Source organism: Podarcis pityusensis (assembly GCF_964106645.2).
Source record: "Podarcis pityusensis genome assembly, chromosome: 16".
In the NCBI taxonomy this organism is placed as follows: domain Eukaryota; kingdom Metazoa; phylum Chordata; class Lepidosauria; order Squamata; family Lacertidae; genus Podarcis; species Podarcis pityusensis.
The window spans coordinates 19,413,016-19,433,179 of NC_138041.1; the positions used below are offsets into that span (position 1 = coordinate 19,413,016).

The following is a 20,164-nucleotide window of genomic DNA, read 5'->3' on the forward strand; positions in this document are numbered from 1 at the left end:
ACTGAAAGGACAAAAGACAGGAGAACAATAGGAAAAGGGAGACTGATTTCAAACTAATAAGGTGCACACCCGTACAAGATTCTCACTCATCAGAACTGTGAAGGGGAAACTGCAGGTGGACAGAACGGAGATGGGAGAAAATGAGCTGGGAGCAGAGCGAGTTTCAAAACAGGGGCAGGCAGACTTCTTGTCAGATCTAGTTTGTTTTTTTCACTAGAACCCCACGATCTGCCAACCACAGTCAGGTGCCAGACACATCCAGGCAGAATGAAAGAATAGGTGCCTCTGATCACATCCTGAACTCAGAGATTTGTTTCTAGTGACTAGGAGTGGTAGGATCTGTCAATCTTGGTTCTTATTTTCCCAATCTTAACTTCACTTCTCCACATTTTTGCAGCAATTTGCCTTTTAAAAAAACCAAAACAACAATCTTTCAACAATTCAGTGTGCATTTCTCCTAATAGACACATTTTTGCAAGGAGTTATGGCTGAGGCTCATACACTTTTGCAACATTTTCTCCTGATATAATGCCTTTATCGTATGTTATTTTCACAAATATATTCATTTTTATGCACATATCCACTTCATACATGCATTTCTGTAAACTTTGGTTGGTTGGAAAACTGTGCCACGAAATTTGGGTAAGCCCGAATTTGGAAGGAGACTGTGTTTCAGTTCCCATATTATTTTGAAAAGAGAAAATTTGAAAGATATTGTGCTTTAAATTCAAACCGAATCAGATTTCTTCCCCATCCCTACATAATTTAACTGGCCTTGCAGTCCTTTCACACAAGAAGAACACACCTGATTAGCTTTTTTCATTTTAGCCCCCTAAATTAGGCGGAAAGAGTTACTATGCTCTTGTTGCTCTCAAAAAGTTCAGAAACCATTTGCTGTTCTGTTGCAAATGACCCCGAGATCTCCATCTCTTGTCTGTTTACCCTCTGGCTAGTGGTGGCTTGTTCCCATGGGGCTAACTGGAAAGGCAGAAGGCAAGGAGGCCAACAGTAGGTGGCGACAGAGCCCATGGCAGGCAGAGCCACCCAGTCTTCCTCCCTGCTGAGTTCTACAAGGACAAAACTCAGACCAAGGAAGAGGAAGTTGACAGCCAGGGCCGCCCAAAGTCAAAAGGAGGGTGGCAGGCAGGCAGGCTGACTGACTGAGGCATGGAGAAAGGGAAATGTTTTTTGCACCTCTCTCGCAACACCAGAACTTGTTGACATCCAATGAGACCAAATGTTGCAAGATTCAGGGCAGAGAAAAGAAAGTACTTCTTCACAAATCACATAGTTAAACTGTGGAACTCCCTCCCGCAGGAGGCAGCGATGGCTACTGTAATGGTTCTAGGGGTTCCTCGTGCGTAAGCCGGTGCAAACACCTGGCTGGGTTGCCTGAGTGAACCTTTTCTGTCCGGACAGCCACTCACCTGTGGCTGTCTCAATCGCTGGCAGAATCCGTCAGTGGGTGTTTCTTAAACTTCTTCCAGCAAAGAAGCTCTTTGACGCCTAGTCTCCTCCTACTCTCTCTGCGTGAAAGCCTTCTGCGCAAGGAGGGCGTAGGCAGCGGAGGACCTCTACTCTCCCCGCTGGTCCCCAGCAAGGAGTCATGGGACCGCCTCGCCGCTTCCCCCATCTGCCCCCCTTCTCCACTGGTGCTACGCTGATTCTCTTCCCCAGAAGATGGGCTGCCTCTCCCACTCCCGGGACGCTCTCCGGAATCCCCCTGGATTTTGCTTTCTCCCTCTGGCACTGATGGCAGTTCCCTGACAGCTACCAACTTGGATGGCTTAATAATAATAATAATAATAATAATAATAATAATAATAATAATAATTTATTATTTTTACCCCGCCCATCTGGCTGGGCTTCCCCAGCCACTTTGGGCGGCTTCCAACAAAAGATTAAAATACAATGGTCTATTAAACATTATAAGCTTCCCTAAACAGGGCTGCCTTCAGATGTCTTCTAAAAGTCTGGTAGTTGTTTTTCTCTTTGACATCTGATGGGAGCGCGTTCCACAGGGCGGGTGCCACTACCGAGAAGGCCCTCTGCCTGGTTCCCTGTAACGTGGCTTCTCGCAGCAAGGGAACCGCCAGAAGGCCCTTGGCACCGGACCTCAGTGTCCGGGCTGAACGATGGGGGTAGAGACGCTCCTTTAAAAGAGGATTGGACAAAATCATGAAAGAGAGGGCTATTGATGGATGCTAGCCATGAAGACTATGCTCTGCCCCCAGGTGCTGGAAACTGCAGGAGGGGAGACTGTTGTTCTTTTGCTTGAATCCTGCTTGCTGGTTTCCCACAATGGGCATCTGCTTGGCCACTGTTAGAGCAGGAGGCTGGACTAGATGGGCTGTTGCCCTGACCAAGCAGACTCTTCCTATGCCCTTATGGTGGGGCAATGTCCACTTCCCCCCAATAGCCCCTGTTTTAAAACATTAGTAATTATTTGGTAGGAAGAGCCTATAGGTGCATCAGAGCCCGATTGAAGTTGGGGTGCAGCAGTTTGTGAACGTGTGCTGTTTTCTTAACAGGAGAAGCTAGAAAGATTCACCTGGTACAAAGCAGCTTCCTATACAGTGGTACCTCGGGTTAAGTATTTAATTCGTTCCGGAGGTCCATTCTTAACTTGAAACTATTCTTAACCTGAAGCACCACTTTAGCTAATGGGGCCTCCTGCTGCCACCGCGCCGCCAGAGCGCAATTTCTGTTCTCATCCTGAAGCAAAGTTCTTAACCCGAGGTACTATTTCTGGGTAAGCAGAGTCTGTAACCTGAAGCGTCTGTAACCTGAAGTGTCTGTAACCCAAGGTACCACTTATTCCAGTTGCAAATCTGGACACACACTTCTGCTTTCCTCTGCATCGTGTGCTCATGGATGGATGAATCAGTCCTAAGAAGAGATTTGCCAGATCAGCCAAAGTGGGGCCTATTTAGCCCAGTTCTCACCACCAGATGCCCCAATGGGAAGCCCGAAGGCAGGACCCGAGCGCAACAGCGCCCTCCCCCTCTTGAAATTTACAGCAAGTGGTTCCTGCCACTTTCGTCTTTGTTTACTCATGCATCCATCTGGCTCCATTCCTATGTTAATCTGCAGGCTTTTTTTTTTTTTAAATAAAGAAATAAAGAAAAGTACAGAAATTGGCACTAAAGTACACATTTAAAATGCATTTTAAGCTTACAGCAATTTGGGGGCAGGGGAAGAACTCACGCGATTAAAACGTTTTCATATGCAAAAACAAATTCAGATCCAATACAGATGCAGACAACTCAAAGCGTTGTTGAAAAGCGAAGGCAAAGAAAAAGACAGGAGAGGAGGTGCCTGTCTGATGTACAAGGGGAGGGAGTTCCAAAGGCCCAGTTGTTCTGTTGCACAGAATGGATTTCCTGATGAAATGCTACCCACAGGAGACCCTCTCCTGCACAACTTGGTGACCGGCTGGGTATATAAAGGGAGAGACAATATTTTATATATTCTCCATCCACTGCCAAAGGCATTCTGCCTCTGAGTGTTGTGGCGCTTATGTCCCACTTGCAGGCTTTCCACAGGCATCTGAATGGCCACTGTGAGAAGAGGATGCTGGAATAGATGGACCATTGGGCTGATCCATCAAGCTTTTGTTATGTTCTTATAACCTGGTCCCAAGCTCTGTGGGGCTTCGAACCTCAGAACCAATGCCTCAAACATCCACAATGCTATTAAAAGTGAAGAAGTTAGATTTATACACTGCCCTTCATCATAAGATCTCAGGGTGGTTCACCGAATAAAATACAAGACAGAAAGGATAATGAATATGCACAATAAAGCAATCAACATTGAAATATAAGTCTCCCTAATTAAAATATGCAATGGAACAGATCTCCTGTGTTAGTTCTCTGTGCCTTTGGGTCCCACACGGGGATGTACGGACTCCATCCTTTGCTTAAATACAGTAATGATAAAGGGCTGAAAAACAGATCCACGGAGCCTCTGGCTTTGGCCGCTGCTCGTAACTTGATAAGCTTGTGTTGGATTGCAAAGGTCAAAGCGAAGGGAACGCAGAGCAGGGGACAGCGCTCGTGATGCGGGAAGCGACCGGCCTGCCAGTCCCACTGGGAAGGCTTCTTCTCCCAGGCTTTTAGGCAGGAGTAATTGACTTCTCTGCGAGGCTTGAGATCTCAGAGTGGCAGCTGTTTGTGCGCAGCAGATTAAAGAACCCTCCGCTGCTCTAACTCGGGGCTTACAAACGAATTGCCAAAGTCGGCTCCCGCTTTTAAAAATTAATGTCTCTCCTCTCCCGTCTCGCCCCCCCCCGCTCTGCCCCACAAACTTACTGAAGGCAATTCAGTCTTTGCAGGTGTTTGTGTAAAGTTGCAGGCAAATGACTCCCAGAAGGCTTTGCTTCCGCTCGCTCTCCCTGCTGAGAAACCCTTGATGGAAAAGGGACCTGTTTGTGATGGCTGCCGCACCTGAGCTGAAGACAACGGCGTTTCTCCTTACAGGGAGGCTCAGCCTCAGCTTAGTTTTTGAAATTTCAACCAAGTCTCAACTAGGGGTGGGCAAATCGGTCAACTTTGGTTCCTTTCAGTTTCCCAGTCTCTAGTTCTCCACATTTCCATTCCTGTTTGTGATTCCTTTCTTTTCTAAATCCCCATGAATATTCATCAGCATTCTAGTAGGAATTTGTCCTAAAGCACCCAATTCTGTATGCAGCTTTGCCTAATACTGCATATTTTTGTAAAGCGATTTCCCCTAACATAATGCACTTTTATATGTTGCCTTCACTATCGCATTATAATTATTATTTACCAGCCCTTCACCCTACCGTCCCAGGGCAGGTTGCAACATTAAAGTGCAATATTAAGAACAGTTTGAAACAACTTACAACCACAAAAATAAGGTGGGTCTTAGAATCCTAGAGCTCAAGGATCAAATGTCAGGGTTAAGAGTTGCATCTTCAGCATTCTGCAGAAGCTGTATAGTGAAGCTCTCACAGTGAGGGAACTGCCAGAAGGCCGTTGGAGCTGGACCTCAGTGTCTGGGCTGAACAACAGGGGTGGACACACTCCTGAACTGGGACCTATGGGGTAACTCTTGCTCTTAGGTGACTCTGTAGATCGATGTCATCTAACCAGCCCCGCAAACAAGGATGAATGCTCAGTGAATAGTTTCTCCCTGGAACCTCTCACCATCAGTCTTTATTGGTCTAAGAAGACAATCTCTGGGCTCTAAATTCACTCCTCGCTGTTGCTTCATTAAAAGGTGCCCTCTCTGTTCATCTGAAATACGAAATGGAGAGAGTTGGACTGGGAGGAGAAATAATGTTAGGTGAGGAGCTTTGTGCTGCCAGCGCCTCGGCTATTACTGCAATCTCTGGCTCCAGGCCTGGGGGAGATTAGCTGGCAATCAATGAAAACACAGGTGAAAAATGGAATCGGCAACTAGGTATATTCCCTAGGAGTGAAGCCAAGTGGCTCATATCACTTGTTTGCAATAATTTGAAGATCCCTCCGAACTAAACAGGACTCCGGAGACATGGCTGAGGAATCAACATTAGAAATGGCCTCAGCGTGATTCTTAGGGAGCTCAAGAGGGATGTTCAACCTTCTTCCCTCCAAGCCAGTGTCAATTTCGTGGCTAACTTTGCCTGCTTCTTAGTACATCGCATTTGGAGACGCTTGCAAAATTCTCCTCGTCTGCATTTTGGCATTCCTAAATTGCCTGATTTTGTCTCTGAAGTGAAAGTGCACTGTTAGGAATGCACCATGGTCCCACCTTTTTGAAAACAGCAGCAATGACACCATTTAAAATATAAAGAAAAATGTATTTGCTGTTCGCAGGAGTGACACCAAAGGAAGGGTAGAGGTAAGATACTAGTTTTGGGACACATCAAGGGCAAACAATCTTCAGTTAGGGGAAGGTCAACTCAGCCTTCCCTCTAATGGCAAATGTGGGTGGTTAAGTGCCAATCAGTTTGAAAGCAAAATGGGCTTTCAAAAACAAGGCAGTGGTTTCAATATGAGGTACCCAAAAGTAATAGGGGTGTATAAAATTATGCATGGGGTAGAGAAAGTGGATAGGGAAAAGATGGTCTTCTTCTCTCATAATACTATCTCTCAGGGACATCTAATGAAAATGAACATTGGAAGATTCAGGATAGACAAAATAAAGCTCTTCTTTATGCAGTTCATACTTAAACTATGGAACTCCCTCCCACAAGACAGGACCTGGCCTTCATTACATCCTTGGACAACGGTGATAATGTGTCTCAGGCCACATTCTACATTGAAAGCACCAGGTTACCTCTTTAAACACTCCTGGTTTCCTCCAAAGAATCCTGGGAGCTATAGTTTTGTGACGGGTGCTGAGAGTTGTTAGGAGGCCTCTCTTTGCTTCCTGGAGCTATAATTCCTAGAGTTCCCTGGGAAGAAGGATTGAAGGTTTAAACCACTGTGAAAACTAGTTCTGAGAGGGCAATGGGGGCCTCCAAAAAACTCTCGGCACCCTTAGCAAACTGCAACTCCCAGAATCCTTTGGGGGAAGCCACAACTGTTTAAAAGTGGCATCATAGTGCTTTGAATGTATGGTGCGAATGTGGCTTCTGTGCATACAGAGACGCGTTTCATTCTGCCGGAAGTCCTTGAGATAAAAATGTCCTTCGTCCACAGACACCCCATCTGTCATTACGGCAAACAATTTGCTTGTCAATCAATCAACCATACCTATATAAATTGTTGCATATCTTCCAATTGTTGCACCAGTCATCAGTATGGCTGGCTGGGTCAAACAATCATTTCATTTCAGATGAAAACCCTCATCACTGACATGTCATATTTTAGAAAACTAGTGGCCTTTCTGTTAGTGGGGGTGGGGAGCGTGCAGAGGGAAGAGAAATTATGAGATAAGCCCCAACCTCATATTGGGTCTGGCCTCCCATCAAACTGATTCACAAGAAATGACTCTTTGGCCTGCAGATCTATTTATATTTTCACTGAGCTTCAAACGTATTGTTGCTGTTCGGCAAAATTAACTGTGCTTCGTTGATGACATGCATTATAACACAGGGATAATTTCGTCTATAAGGTTGTTTGGTTGGTGTTTCCTCCCTTCTTCGTATTATAAGCCTTTGAGCAGTGACCCATTCGATTGTTTGAAGGGCGTAAGAAGAGAATAGCATCCCATAATTCTTTTTACGTGACTTGCTGTAGAAACTGCAGCCCTTTGTTCATTTGCAAAGGGAGGCAATCTCCCGCGACCTTTCTCCAGCCCCCCATTCAAGAAAATTCTGGGGGAGCTTAATGACTCTTGCCATGGAGACCAAGGTCCCATCTGCATTGTACATTTAAAGCAGGATCATTTCCTCACAACTCCCAGCACCCTTAATAAATTATAGCTCCCAGGATTCTTTGGGAGAAGGCATGACTGTTTAAACTTGTATGATACTGCATTCAATGTATGGTGGTGCAGATGCAACCTCAGTTAGACATCCTTCAGTCCTGTTGACATCAATGGGACAAGTTAGTTACTCATGACAAGTTTGGTCCCATTGATTTTCAAGTGGGAATAATTCAGCCCTTAGAGCATCTGTTTTGCATGCAGAATGTCCAAAGCTCAACCCCCTGGCATCTTCAAGTTGGACTGGGGATGTCCCCTGCTTGGAGACCCACTGATGGTCAGTGTTGACAATGCTGAGCTGGATGGACCTTCTGTAGAAGGTAGCTTTCCCTGTGCTCCTGGCGCTTCTAACTTTCAAGTCTTAATAATTTGCAACATTTGGTTTTCTCTGCAGCCTGGAAGGAAACCCATTACTTCAAATTGAAGTGGAACCAATCTCTGAGGTAAGATGCACACAAGGAACTGGTGACCACCCCATCCATCCCATGGCCTCAATTCAGGGGTCCAGAATCAGGGTGACCCATCCCACCCTGAATTTGATCCCAAAGTAGCTTGAGGGCAAGGCTTTTTTTTTTTTACCTAATTAAACATATAGCATCACCTCTCCCACCTCCACTCCTGACCGAGAGCAGGGGGCTTAATTCTGCAGGTGTGCCTTTGCAAAGGAGAGCCTTGCAGCAGGCAGAATCGGCGTCTGTGCTGAACAGCTGTTCAGCAGAGGTGCTGATGCTGCTCCTTTGCAAGCATCTTCTCTGCAAGGAAACCTCTTCCAAAGGAAAGCCTTGCAGCAGGCAGAATTGGTACCTGTGTTCAGCACAGGCACCGATCCTGCTCCTTTGCAAGTGGCTTCTCTCCCAAGAAATCGCTTGTGAAGGAGCACCCTGCACCACACAGGAAGGAGAATCATGTGGTGGGCTCCCCCCTATTCCTGGGAGTCAGGGGCCTTTTGTGGGTTTTCCCCACCCAATGCCTGCCTCTCCTTCTAGCTTGATGCTCTGCCCATTGGCAGTCACAAAATGCTCTGGGCCATCTAACCTGACCTGTAGTGATCTGTGGTTGTCTCGCACCAACACATTTGACACCCAAGCCCATCTTAAGAGAGTAGCATCATAGAGTTGAAAGGGACCTCATGGATCATCTAGTCCAACCCCCTGCAATGCAGGAATTTGCACCCATATGGGGATCAAACCCATGCCTGCTTTTTCAGGGCTTGTCAGGTATCCATAGCTTGAGGGCTAGCTGATGCTGTGTTGGATCGTTGGATAGGCTAGATAAAATAGATTCTAAAACAAGTGTGGGAAACCCTTTGGCCCTCCAGATGTTGCTTATCTGCATCTCTCATCAGCCCCATAGATCATGAGCAATGGCCATGGATGATAGTAGTTCAACAACAGCTGGCGGGCCAAAGGTTCCTCATATCTGCTTTAAAACATCATTGGGTGGCCTCCAGCTTGTGGACTTAATCAGACCCACCAGAGCTGCACATTTGGCCCTTGTGGCTGTTTTGGTCAAGCTATGCCCATATTTCCTACAACCGATGTTGTATGGGACATCTGGCATAGGGCAGGTAAAAACAAGGCTGGTCCAAAAAGGGGGTTTCAGGCACCACCAGTCCACTGATTTGTGCCACCTGTAAATCCCTGTGCACAGCTTTTTCCATGCCCTACAATCAGCTGATTGCCAGAGTTTCGAAGTGACGCACACACATGGGATGAAAGTGGGTCACCTGACATCATTGTGCCATCAGGTGATTGAGAAGTAAATGGTGTCCCCGTGCAGGGACGATGGATATCATCTCCACTTGCATTAAAACAAATCTCTCTTGTTTTCCCCACCCCCAGAATGAACAGGGAAACGACGAAGAATCGGAGGACGATTTTGAGGAGATGAACCTCTCGCTCCTCTCTGCCCGCAACTTCCCCCGCAAGGCCAGCCAGACCAGCATCTTCCTCCAGGAGTGGGACATCCCCTTTGAGCAGCTGGAGATTGGCGAGCTGATTGGAAAGGGCCGCTTTGGGCAGGTCTTTCACGGCCGCTGGCACGGCGAGGTGGCCATCCGCCTGATCGACATTGAGCGCGATAACGAGGACCAGCTGAAAGCCTTCAAGAGGGAAGTGATGGCATACAGGCAGACGCGGCACGAGAACGTGGTGCTGTTCATGGGGGCTTGCATGAGCCCTCCCCACCTGGCTATCATCACCAGGTAAGCCGTATCACTTAAGTACCACCTTAGGGATAGGAGGAAGCAGCAATTCCCACACCGTCCCGGATTCCTTGCAATCAGCGTTGTTTCCATTCTGCTGCAGTTTGGCTTCTGCTAAAACCTGCACTGTTCTTCTTGCTATCTGCCATGACTGATCATTAATTACGTGATTAATTTTGATGCATTCCAGTGAAAGGGAAATATCAAAGAGTGGCTGGGAAAACCCAGCCAGATGGGCTGGGTAAAAATAATAAAATTATTAAAAATTATTATTATTATTAAAAACAATGCAGTAAATCATATAATAATTTGGATAACATTTGTGGGCTAAAAATAACAGCCATAGCAAATGCCAGTTGCATTCACTGTTGTTGTGCAGCAGATTGCACAACAAGGATCAGCTGTTGCGCTAGAGAATGGAAAAATCGGCCGTGTGAGAGAAAACATAAAAATTGTTGTGCAACATACTTCACAACCAGAATCAGCTCTTGCACAACTAGCTCTCCCTCACAGCATTGGATTCCTTTGTCGTGCAATCTTTAAACTCTTGTGCTAGTGGACAGGGAATGCTGGCTACAGCCCCAAATGTGGAAATTTCAGGGAAGCAGACTTTGGCTAAGCGTCAGGAGCCACTTCCTGGTAGGATACTGGCAACGTCACTAGGAGAAGCTAACCTGTGGAATTCACTGCCACAAGATACAGTGACATCCTTGGAAGGCTTTAAAAGAGGGTTTAACAAATTCACGGAGGATAAGGCTACAGTGGTACCTCGCAAGACGAATGCCTCGCAAGACGAAAAACGCGCAAGACGAAAGAGTTTTTCGTTTTTTGAGTTGCTTTGCAAGACGAATTTCCCTATGGGCTTGCTTCGCAAGACGAAAAACGAAAAAAACGAAAACGTCTTGCAAGTTTGTTTCCTTTTTCTTAAAACGGTTAATACCCAGGGTGACTTCGAGGAGCAACTCATAGCACGCGGTGTGGTAGCCTTTTTTGAGGTTTTTGAAGACTTTGGTGATTTTGAAGACTTTGGGAAACCGTGCTTCGCAAGACGAAAAAAATCGCAAGACGAAAAAACTCGCAGAACGAATTAATTTCGTCTTGCGAGGCACCACTGTATCAGTGTTTACTCGCCACAATGGTGAGTAGTAATGCTTCTGAATGCCAGTTACTGGAAATTACAGGAGGGGAGAGGGCTTTTGTGCTTGGGTCCTGCTTGTGAGATCCCATTGGGGCATCTGGTAGGCCATGGTGGGAACAGGATGCTGGACTAGATGGGGCATTGGCCTGATCCAGCAGGCCTCTTCTTGCATTTTCATCCATAGGGCTATGATGGATTTTAAAGGGATGAATCCAACAAATTCAGAGATGATAAAATGATCAATGGTTACTGTTCATGATGGCTATATGTCACCTCTGCATCCAGAAGCAGCATATAACAGGAGCCCAGGGAGTGTGCCAGCCATTGGATCAACTTCTGAGCTTGCTAGCCATTGCCATTTGTGCTGGTAACCCATGCCTTGCTTGTGTACTGTACTGATTTTAATGTTAATGTTTCAAGCAGAAAACAAAATCCTGGTCCAAGTAATGCAGCCGGTATGGGCCAGGACATTGCACCCCCTAACCCCCCAAATGCCCCCACAACACCTGGGCTCTCCCTCCCTGAAAATGGTTCACCTGTCACAGGGATGGGCACTTTGCATGCCTTTAGATAAACAGATGGTTCCAGATAACCTGCAAGACTGCAGGATGTGCCTCTCCAAAGGAAGGCATCTCTGCAAAGGTTGCCCCGACTTCCCACCTGTTCAACACCGGAGAGTGTAAAACTGCATTTAAAACACCCCCCTTTGGCGTGTTCGCACCGAATTGTGAGTTCTCTCGGCTAAGAGGCACTGCTTTTCCTCGTGGAAATCCGCAAAGCACATCCAAGGTCTTATTCTTGACAGCTTGATGAGCCAGCTACGCTACGACTGTGTGCTTGATGCCTTAATCTTGGTCTGCAGGGTTTCCTGCTCGGCTCTCTGTCAGTTCCCAGCCTCCTTTCTAAGGTCAAAGGGCAACATGACTGGATTGCCCTCAGTCTAATCGGGACATTCTCAGTCCATAATCACTGAGTGTTTATCTTCTTCAGCTGGGAGCTGGTCTTCCTCCTGAGGCTTCTAGCTCAGCTCATTAAATCGATACGTGAAACGTTTTTATTTGTGCCTGCTGTTTTCATGAGCTGTGGTGTGAGGTGCACAGGACATCCTGTATGTGTTTTGCATTGCTATGGACACCGTGACTTCGTTGAACAGACCCCCTGATGGTGCCTGGTTGTTGTGGCAAGCTGTGAGTCGTGAAGCAGACTGGAATTCTCTTCCCTTTCAGTATTGTTACACTCCACCCCAATCTCTGAGTGATGAGAAGTTCCATTGGTTCCGAGGATTTACCCAGGGTTCGGTTTCCTTGGAATGAAGGTCAGAGGAGACTGTGGTGTCTTTAGGATATGTGCTTTTCTTTACACATATATACAGCCTGAGCATAGGATGGAGGGGCTCACAGCATTAACACCCCAACAGATCTTGCTTCCCCATTTGGTTTTCAAGGGAACCCCAAAGTCCAGCTTATCTTCGGCAGAGAGCAAGATATGCTTCATAGTCTTCAGCTTCCAGCAGCACACAGTTCTCACCTATCCAGCATCCCTGGCCTATTGTTCTTCACTTAGGAAAAGGCTCACCCATTTGTTTCTATGGCAGTGGAACAACTTCTTTGGATATGCTAAATTGTGGTCCTTAGTTAGCCAGTCTTACCCATTACCTTGACAAAGGAATTGGTTGGGTTGGTTTCCTCTTATACATTCCACCCTTACAGATACACGATCACTGCTTTGGAAGGGACCCAAGGTTCCATCAAGACTGAATCCCCCCAAACTCTTAACGGACCTCCAGAATGAATTAAATTCTTAACCCAAGGTACCACTGCATTTACTAAAATATTTATATACCGCTGTATCATAGAAATATCTCACAACAGTTTACGCAATATAAAAACATGAAACCATGCAGTAAAATCATTTTAACAAATTTTTAAAAAGTTGAAAGCAAAAGAATTAAAACAAATCTCAGCAGGTCATTGTGGGGGGTGTATTCTTCATTGCCTGCCTAGGCCCGGCAGAATACAAAAGTTTTCAGAAGGCGTTTAAAAGCTAGCACAGAAGGCTTCTGCTGGATCTCTGGTGGCAGAGCATTCCACAGGACTGGGCCGATGACACTAAAGACTCATTTTCTTCTTGTTGCAAAACACCGACTTGGGGGAAGGACCAGCGACGCTCCTGCAGATGATCTTAGTGATTGAGCTGGGATCCGAGGGTTCAAGTGGTCCCTAAGGTACAATGTACCTAAGTTGTTCAGGGTTTTGAAATTGGCTCGGTAGTAGCAGTCTGTGCAGCTGCTTTAACAATGGCATCACATTTAAATAGACGGCAGACAAACCAGGTTTTTTAGCTAGTGTTACTTAAATTGGGTCAAATCTGTATTCCAGAGGTGCTGGAAGAACTGGGAAGCCTCTCAGAGGCAGTCTTCAGAGGCGGAGGACAGAGGAGCCTCAAGCTGTGGAGGTAGCAGCAGTCCTTGTCCCAGGGGCTTGCTCCTCTCTGCTGCCTCTGGCAGAGCAGTGTCCCCTGAGGTTCATTCCGCAAAGATCCTTAACACAGGACAAGTTTTCCGATAGCAATGCAAAGTTTCTGTCCATTTTACAGAAGTTGCAAACAAGTTGATGTAGGGATTCCTTGGGGTTGGGGGTGGGAAGGGAATCAGTAGAATGGTTGGTAGGTTTCCTCCCCAAGGGAATAACAGTGTGCATGCTTGGCATTCATTTTAATTAGTTTTCAGCAAGAACAGATGCAGACGCAAGTGTGGCTTGGTGTTCCGAGATGTTAAAAAAAAAAGTTCTTCTCTGACTTTCCCTCTAGCCTGCTATTATTTGGCTGTGACTAGTGGGAAGGTCAGGTAAGAGCTGGGCTTTAACTGCATCAGCTGGTGGGTGGAACTTTCTCCAGCCTGCACTATTTCCTTGTTCCTGGAGCTCAGAAACATTAGGTAGCTGGAGAAAGGATGGGGAGATGTAAGGAAAGGAAGGGCAAGAGGCAGTGGATCCTGAAAGGGAAACAGGGTGGTGATGGTGATGGGTCTAGGATAAGGTAAGGGTTGCAGACCAGACTACAGAAGGACTCAGTGCCTCTCCCCTGCTCCTGTGGAAGCCTACGAGACTGGGTGGGTTGACCATGTGCCTTGGAAAGAACGGGTCACATCCCCTTTTTAGTCCTACTCGGAGTAGACCCATTGAAATTAATGGCACGACTAACCTGGGTTCGCCCATCATGCACTTGGCATGTTTTTAAATAAACAGATGGTTCCTGGTGTCGTGTCAGTCTCCAGCATTCTCAGTCTCCAAAGGAAAGCATCTCTGCCAAGAGTTCCCGGCCTGTCAAGGACTGCAGAGTGCAAAACATTCCCGTTTGGCCTGTTTGCACCAAATTGCGAGTCCTCTTTTGGCTAAGAGGCATCGCTTGTCCTTGCAGAGCCCTGCAAAGCACATCCAAGGTCTCCTTCTTGACAGCTTGATGAGCCAGCTAGGCTAAGACGGTGTGCTTGATGCCTTAATCTTGGTCTGCAGGGTTTCCTGCTTTTCCATCAGTTCCCAGCCTCCTTTCCAAAGTCGAAAGTGTAAAATTATTGCATCGTCCCCAATCTAACAGGGACATTCTCGGGTTGTGATCACTGAGTGCTTCCCCTCTTGTTTAATTACAGTTATTTATTTATTGGTTTAGTAAATTTCTATACACCCTTCATCCGAGGATCACAGGGTGGTTTACAATAGAAAATACAAAAATAAGAAAGGAAACGTGGTAAGAAACAATAACAATACCATCCTCCCAGTTTAAAAGGACATAAATTGTTTAGTTAGCCAAAGCCTGGGAGAAGAGGAACGTTTTTGCCTAGCGCCTAAATATATGTAGTGATGACTCCAAGCAAGCCTCACTGAGAGAGCATTCCACAAATGGGGAGCCACCACAGAAAAGGCCCGTTCTCATGCTGCCACTCTCTAGATCTCTTGTGGAGGGGGCATACAAAGAAGGGCCTCCAATGATGATTGCAGGGGGCTCTGGGTTGGTTTAAATGGGGAGAGGCGGGCCTTGAGGTATGGGGTCCTGAGCCATTTAAAACCAGCCCTTTGAATTGTACCCAGAAAATGATTGGCAGTCTCCTCTGAGTAGGACTAGCATTGGATACAACCCAAAGCATGGGAAATACCCATCAGTTAGCTGATGTGTAATAGCTGGCATACAGGTAACAGCCACATTCAGGGTTATTAATAATAATAATAATAATAATAATTTATACCCTGCTCATCTGGGCGGCTTCCAACTAAAGATTAAAAATACATTAAATCCCCATCTCTTCTTCAGTATCTTCCAAGATTGCTTGTGACTTAATTCATGTTTTCTGCATCTGGGAGGTCTGCTTGACAGGTATCTTGTTTATAATAATACAAGGTGATCCAAAGGCTTTTAAACATTATTATTTATTCTGCTCCTCAACTTCCACTTTCTTAAAGGTATAAGGCTCTCCAAGGACAGGAAGTGCAGCTCATGGCCCATGTTCAGAGTTGGACAGGAAATGCCACTAGCAGGGAGAGGGCCGGGGCCTGTTTCAGGCGGCTCATCCTCGTCCACCAGGAAGTCCGGCACCAGCGGGGTGGGGACACCTATTGGTGGATTCCTTGCTCTCCCCCAGCATCCAGTTCAGTACCTTCACCCAATCCCTCCTCTCCCCCTGACCAGCCCTGCCAAGAAGTCTCCATGCAGAGGGGAGAGCGACCGAGTCGGTCACACTGGGTGCAGAGTCTCGGGGGTGCCACAGGGGGCTCTGCAACTATTATGCAGAATGGAAGGCAAGAGGATTGGGGGGAGGGTGCTGAATTTTGGTGTTGAACTATGCACCACTGAAATTTGGGACTCTAAGGTTCGCTACTGCTCTGCAGAAACTGGTGGAAGCTCTCCAACATTTCAGGCAAGGTACCTCTCCCATTGCAACCTGGAGATGCCATTGGGGGATGGTGTAGTGGTTAAGAGCGGTAGATTCGTAATCTGGGGAACCGGGTTCACTTCCCCGCTCCTCCACATGCAGCTTCTGGGTGACCTTGGGCCAGTCACACTTCTTTGAAGTCTCTCAGCCCCACTCACCTCACAGAGTGTTTGTTGTGGGGGAGGAAGGGAAAGGAGAATGTTAGCCGCTTTGAGACTCCTTCGGGTAGTGATAAAGCGGGATATCAAATCCAAATCCAAATCCAAACCTGGGACCTGCTGCATGCAAAGCACCTTCTCTTCCCCTGAGCCATGACCCTTCCCCATAAAAGAAGCCTCCCATGTTTCTGCGATGGGGCGGCCAAGACCCGCGACCCGCGTTTCCAGTCTAACTTTGAAAAGTCAGGCTCCTTTTCCAGAGAGCTCCCTCGTGGGAGCTTATCTCCATCTTCAAAACCGTATTGGATCTCGCGCGAAAGTGTAAACAGCTTCCCAGCTCTAAGGTCCTGCTGTCGCGTTGATTAAACAATCATAAAAGGAAACGCGGTGTTTAAACATGGAAGCCTTTGATGAAATATTAAAGGCAGCCCTCTCCCCTGGGCTTGCTAAAGGGGCCCTCTGGCAATATGGAAGCTTCGATACATGGTGCTCCTCCCGCCCTCCATCCCATTCATGTCACTAATGATGCTCGCTTTTGGAGAAGGTGGTTCGCCTCCAGCAGCTGGTCTCGGGAAAGCCAGGCTTAATTAGGCGCCGCTAGGTCTCTTGCACATATTACTATCTCCCATTTAATTATGGCTCTGCCGGAGAAATAACTGGGTGAGACACCAGCCTGATCCTTCTAGGGGAAAACTTCTCTAGATGAAACAGGTCCTTTGCTGTGTCTCTTTTTTCTCCCTCTCTCTATGTCCCCCTCAAGGCAAAGAAAACATGTTTTAACGACATGGAAATCATTTTATTAGATGTGCTGCACATTATCGGTTGAACATCGAGAGAATTTGTGCAGATCTCGGGGGGTGGGTGTTTGTGGCTCCTGAGAAGTATTGCTATAATACTGTAGCACCAACTTTCTTACATGATCGGCAGCCACACAAACTGTGGCATGACAGCCTGACATTTAATGAACTTTAGATAGATGATAGCTAGATAGCTAGATAGATAGATAGATAGATAGATAGATAGATAGATAGATGCTTTTGAATTATGGTGCTGGAGGAGACTCTTGAGAGTCCCATGGACTGCAAGAAGATCAAATCTATCCATTCTGAAGGGAATCAGCCCTGAGTGCTCACTGGAAGGACAGATCGTGAAGCTGAGGCTCCAATACTTTGGCCACCTCATGAGAAGAGAAAACTCCCTGGAAAAGACCCTGATGTTGGGAAAGATGGAGGGCACAAGGAGAAGGGGATGACAGAGGACGAGATGGTTGGACAGTGTTCTCAAAGCTACCAGCATGAGTTTGACCAAACTGTGGGAGGCAGTGGAAGACAGGAGTGCCTGGCGTGCTCTGGTCCATGGGGTCACGAAGAGTCGGACACGACTAAACGACTAAACAACAACAACAAGATAGATAGATGTCAGGGAACTGCCATCGGAAGGAAGGGAGGTGAAAGGGCTTACACAGGTTGGGAGAGACTCAGCAGCTGAAGAGGGAACCAGTAGGGGGAGAGGAGCTGAGCTGAGGGAAAGTGAGCTGGAGGGATGGCTCAGAGACACTTCCAGCGAAAACAGTGGGGAGGTTTCAGGACCTCCTGTAGGGACACCCACTCCTCGCCGGAAACTGTCACGCAGAGAGTCCAGAAGACGTGTTTCCATTAAGGAGCTTTTATGTTGGAAGCGATTCCGAAAGCAACCACTGTCGGAATCTGCTAGTGACTAGAGGAGCCATGTCTGAGGGGCTCCGTCACAGACAGAGGTTTGTGGACTTGAACAAACTCTGAGGGGATACGATTTTACGCACAAGCAGCTCATCATCCCATCACAATAGATATAGATAGATAGATATGGATCCACCCTATTCTCTTGATTGTAGTTTGTTTCAACGTATTTTAATAATGTATTTTTAAATCGTTGTAATCTGCATTGTGGGAACTCATTGATTTACTGAGTGATTTATTGCATTGGTATTCCACCCTTCCGCCAAGAAGCCCACGGTGGTGTACATAGTTTTCTCTGGCTCCTCATTTAATCCCCACAACAGCCCTGTGAGCTGTCAATGTTTTCCTTTTTTTAAGGGAAATTCCCTTATTCCGAATAGGATTCCTCGCAAGAAAAGGGAAAAGTTGACAGCTATGCCCAGTGAGCTTCATGGCTGAGTGGCAATTTGAACCCTAGTCTCCTGTGTCCTAGTGAAACACCCTAACCCCTACGTCACATTAGCTCATCACCCCATGGCGATCTACTAAATGATTAGCGATCATAAAAGATAAAGGGACCCCTGACCATTAGGTCCAATCGTGGCCAACTCTGGGGTTGCGGCGCTCATCTCGCTTTATTGGCCGAGGGAGCTTGCGTACAGCTTCTGGGTCATGTGGCCAGCATGACTAAGCCGCTTCTGGTGAACCAGAGCAGTGCACGGAAACGCCGTTTACCTTCCCGCTGGAGCAGTTCCTTTTTATCTACTTGCACTTTGACGTGCTTTCAAACTGCTTTCAAACTGCTAGGTTGGCAGGAGCAGGGACTGAGCAATGGGAGCTCACCCCGTCGCGGGGATTGGAACCGCCGACCTTCTGACAGCGCCACCCACGTCCCCTTTGCTATCATACTGTAGTATTTAAGGCCAAATTAGTGCAAATCAGGGGAACTCGCCACAGTGCAAAGGATTCTAGAACAGAGGGTTGGGGGTTTTTTTTTTGCTGGTGCGCAAGTCCTGCCGGAACAGTAGCAATGTGCAAGACTCAGTACTGTGCCTGCAAATAAGTATTTTATTGGAGGACATGTCTCCTAATGTCTTGTTATGAGCCATGCTGTGCTATTATTCAAGGCCTCCCTTTAGCTTGATTTGACTTTGCTGCTGAGAACGAATCCCAATTAATAGACAATCCAGGCTGGCTTGTCTCGCCCTGCTTTGCCCAGGCAATTCTGCACCCACTTGCAGAGCCACACTGGGGGCGGAGGGGAGCTGTGTGTGCAGTATATCCTGCCAGGGATATACTACCAGGCCCCTGTTCTGAATTTCTATCTTGCTTTTTCTTAAGAGGTGAGAGTAAGTCTCGTTTTAGTCACGCAGACCTAATGAAAAGCATGCAGGCAATATCCATGCCAACTGCTCACTTAAGAAGCAACTCCGCAAAGATTTTCCACCTCATTAAGCTGCCGCACTCCAATATGTCTGGCTGCAGGCCTGGTGGGAAGAGGCCCTGAAACGGACTTGCCAAATCTGGCTGCAAGGGAGTGGGTGAAGAGATCCCAGAAAAGAGGCACTTTTAAACGTGGCTGCAGATTGGAAAAAAAAAACAAAGCAGTTTGGAATTCCTGGTGTCTCTGGAGCTAGAGGTTTAAGCGTTGCCACTTTGGAATTGCTAACGCTTCAAGAGATGTGCTGACTGTGTGTGCATTTTTGCTTCCTACCTGCTCATCCTGTGTAAGTCTCTTTTCCTCCTGAAGGCAATGACTCTCGGTTGTGTTTGCCCATGAAAACTGGGATGGGGAAACTTCCAAGGGCAAGGGAGCAAGGAGAAGAGATCTATGTAAGCCTAAAGAGCTCTGCTCCTGTCATAGATGCTAGAGTCAGAAAGGACCCCAAGGGTCATCTAGTCCAACCCCCTGCAAGGCAGGAACCAGAGCTAAAGCATCCCTGACAGATGAAGGGGAGACCATTGGAGGTTTTTAAGCAGAGGTTGGGTTGGCCCTCTGTTTGCATCCATGGGTTAGGAGCACACTTTAAAAAGAGCAGCGTGCACTCTCCTGGACGAAAGAGAGATCCATCGAAAAGCTTCCTGGCGGGATTTGAGGGCAGCCAGAAGGAGATCTCTAAACATAGGGACATAGAAACTTGCCTTATACTGAGTCTGACCATAGCTCATTATGGTCTACGTGGACTGAAGGCGGCTTTCCAGAACTTCAGACCCTTCTTCATCACACAACCCCCCACCATGGAGCTACAGCCCTTTCTTTAAAACACAGGAACATAGGAAGCTGCCTTATGTCAAACCAGACCATTGGTCCAACTAGCTCAGTATTTCCTGCACTGACTGCCAGCAGCTCTCTGAGGTTTCAGCCAAGGAGTCCCCCCAGCCCTACCTGGAGATGCTGGGGTTTGAAGGTGGAACCTTCTGCGTACAAAGCAGGTGCCCTGCCAATGAGCCACAGCTCTTCCCCGCAAACTAAAGGCATTGGTGGACTTACATTTTGGAAGCTGTGAAGCTTAAACTGCTATGGGGGCCCCTTCGCAACCAGTGACGAGGTCTGAGTAACCACTGTTATCTTCTTCAATGGGGTTGTTCCACAACAGATCACCACAGATTATTATTTTTTTTTTAATTATCTGCTACATCTCAGAATTTGATTAAAATTGCTTTACTGGGTTA

General features: G+C 47.0%; 1 protein-coding gene across 1 annotated transcript in view; it reads left to right on the plus strand.

Annotated features, from left to right (window-relative positions):
- Positions 1 to 20,164, plus strand: part of KSR2 (kinase suppressor of ras 2) — a gene marked incomplete at its 3' end in the record, with an annotated part of 180,225 nt that overhangs the window by 126,616 nt on the left and 33,445 nt on the right. The window contains exons 13-14 of the mRNA XM_080986238.1: positions 7,766 to 7,814; positions 9,213 to 9,574. Coding sequence (XP_080842364.1) covers positions 7,766 to 7,814; positions 9,213 to 9,574 — 411 coding nt within the window. The remainder of the gene's footprint in view (positions 1 to 7,765; positions 7,815 to 9,212; positions 9,575 to 20,164) is intronic.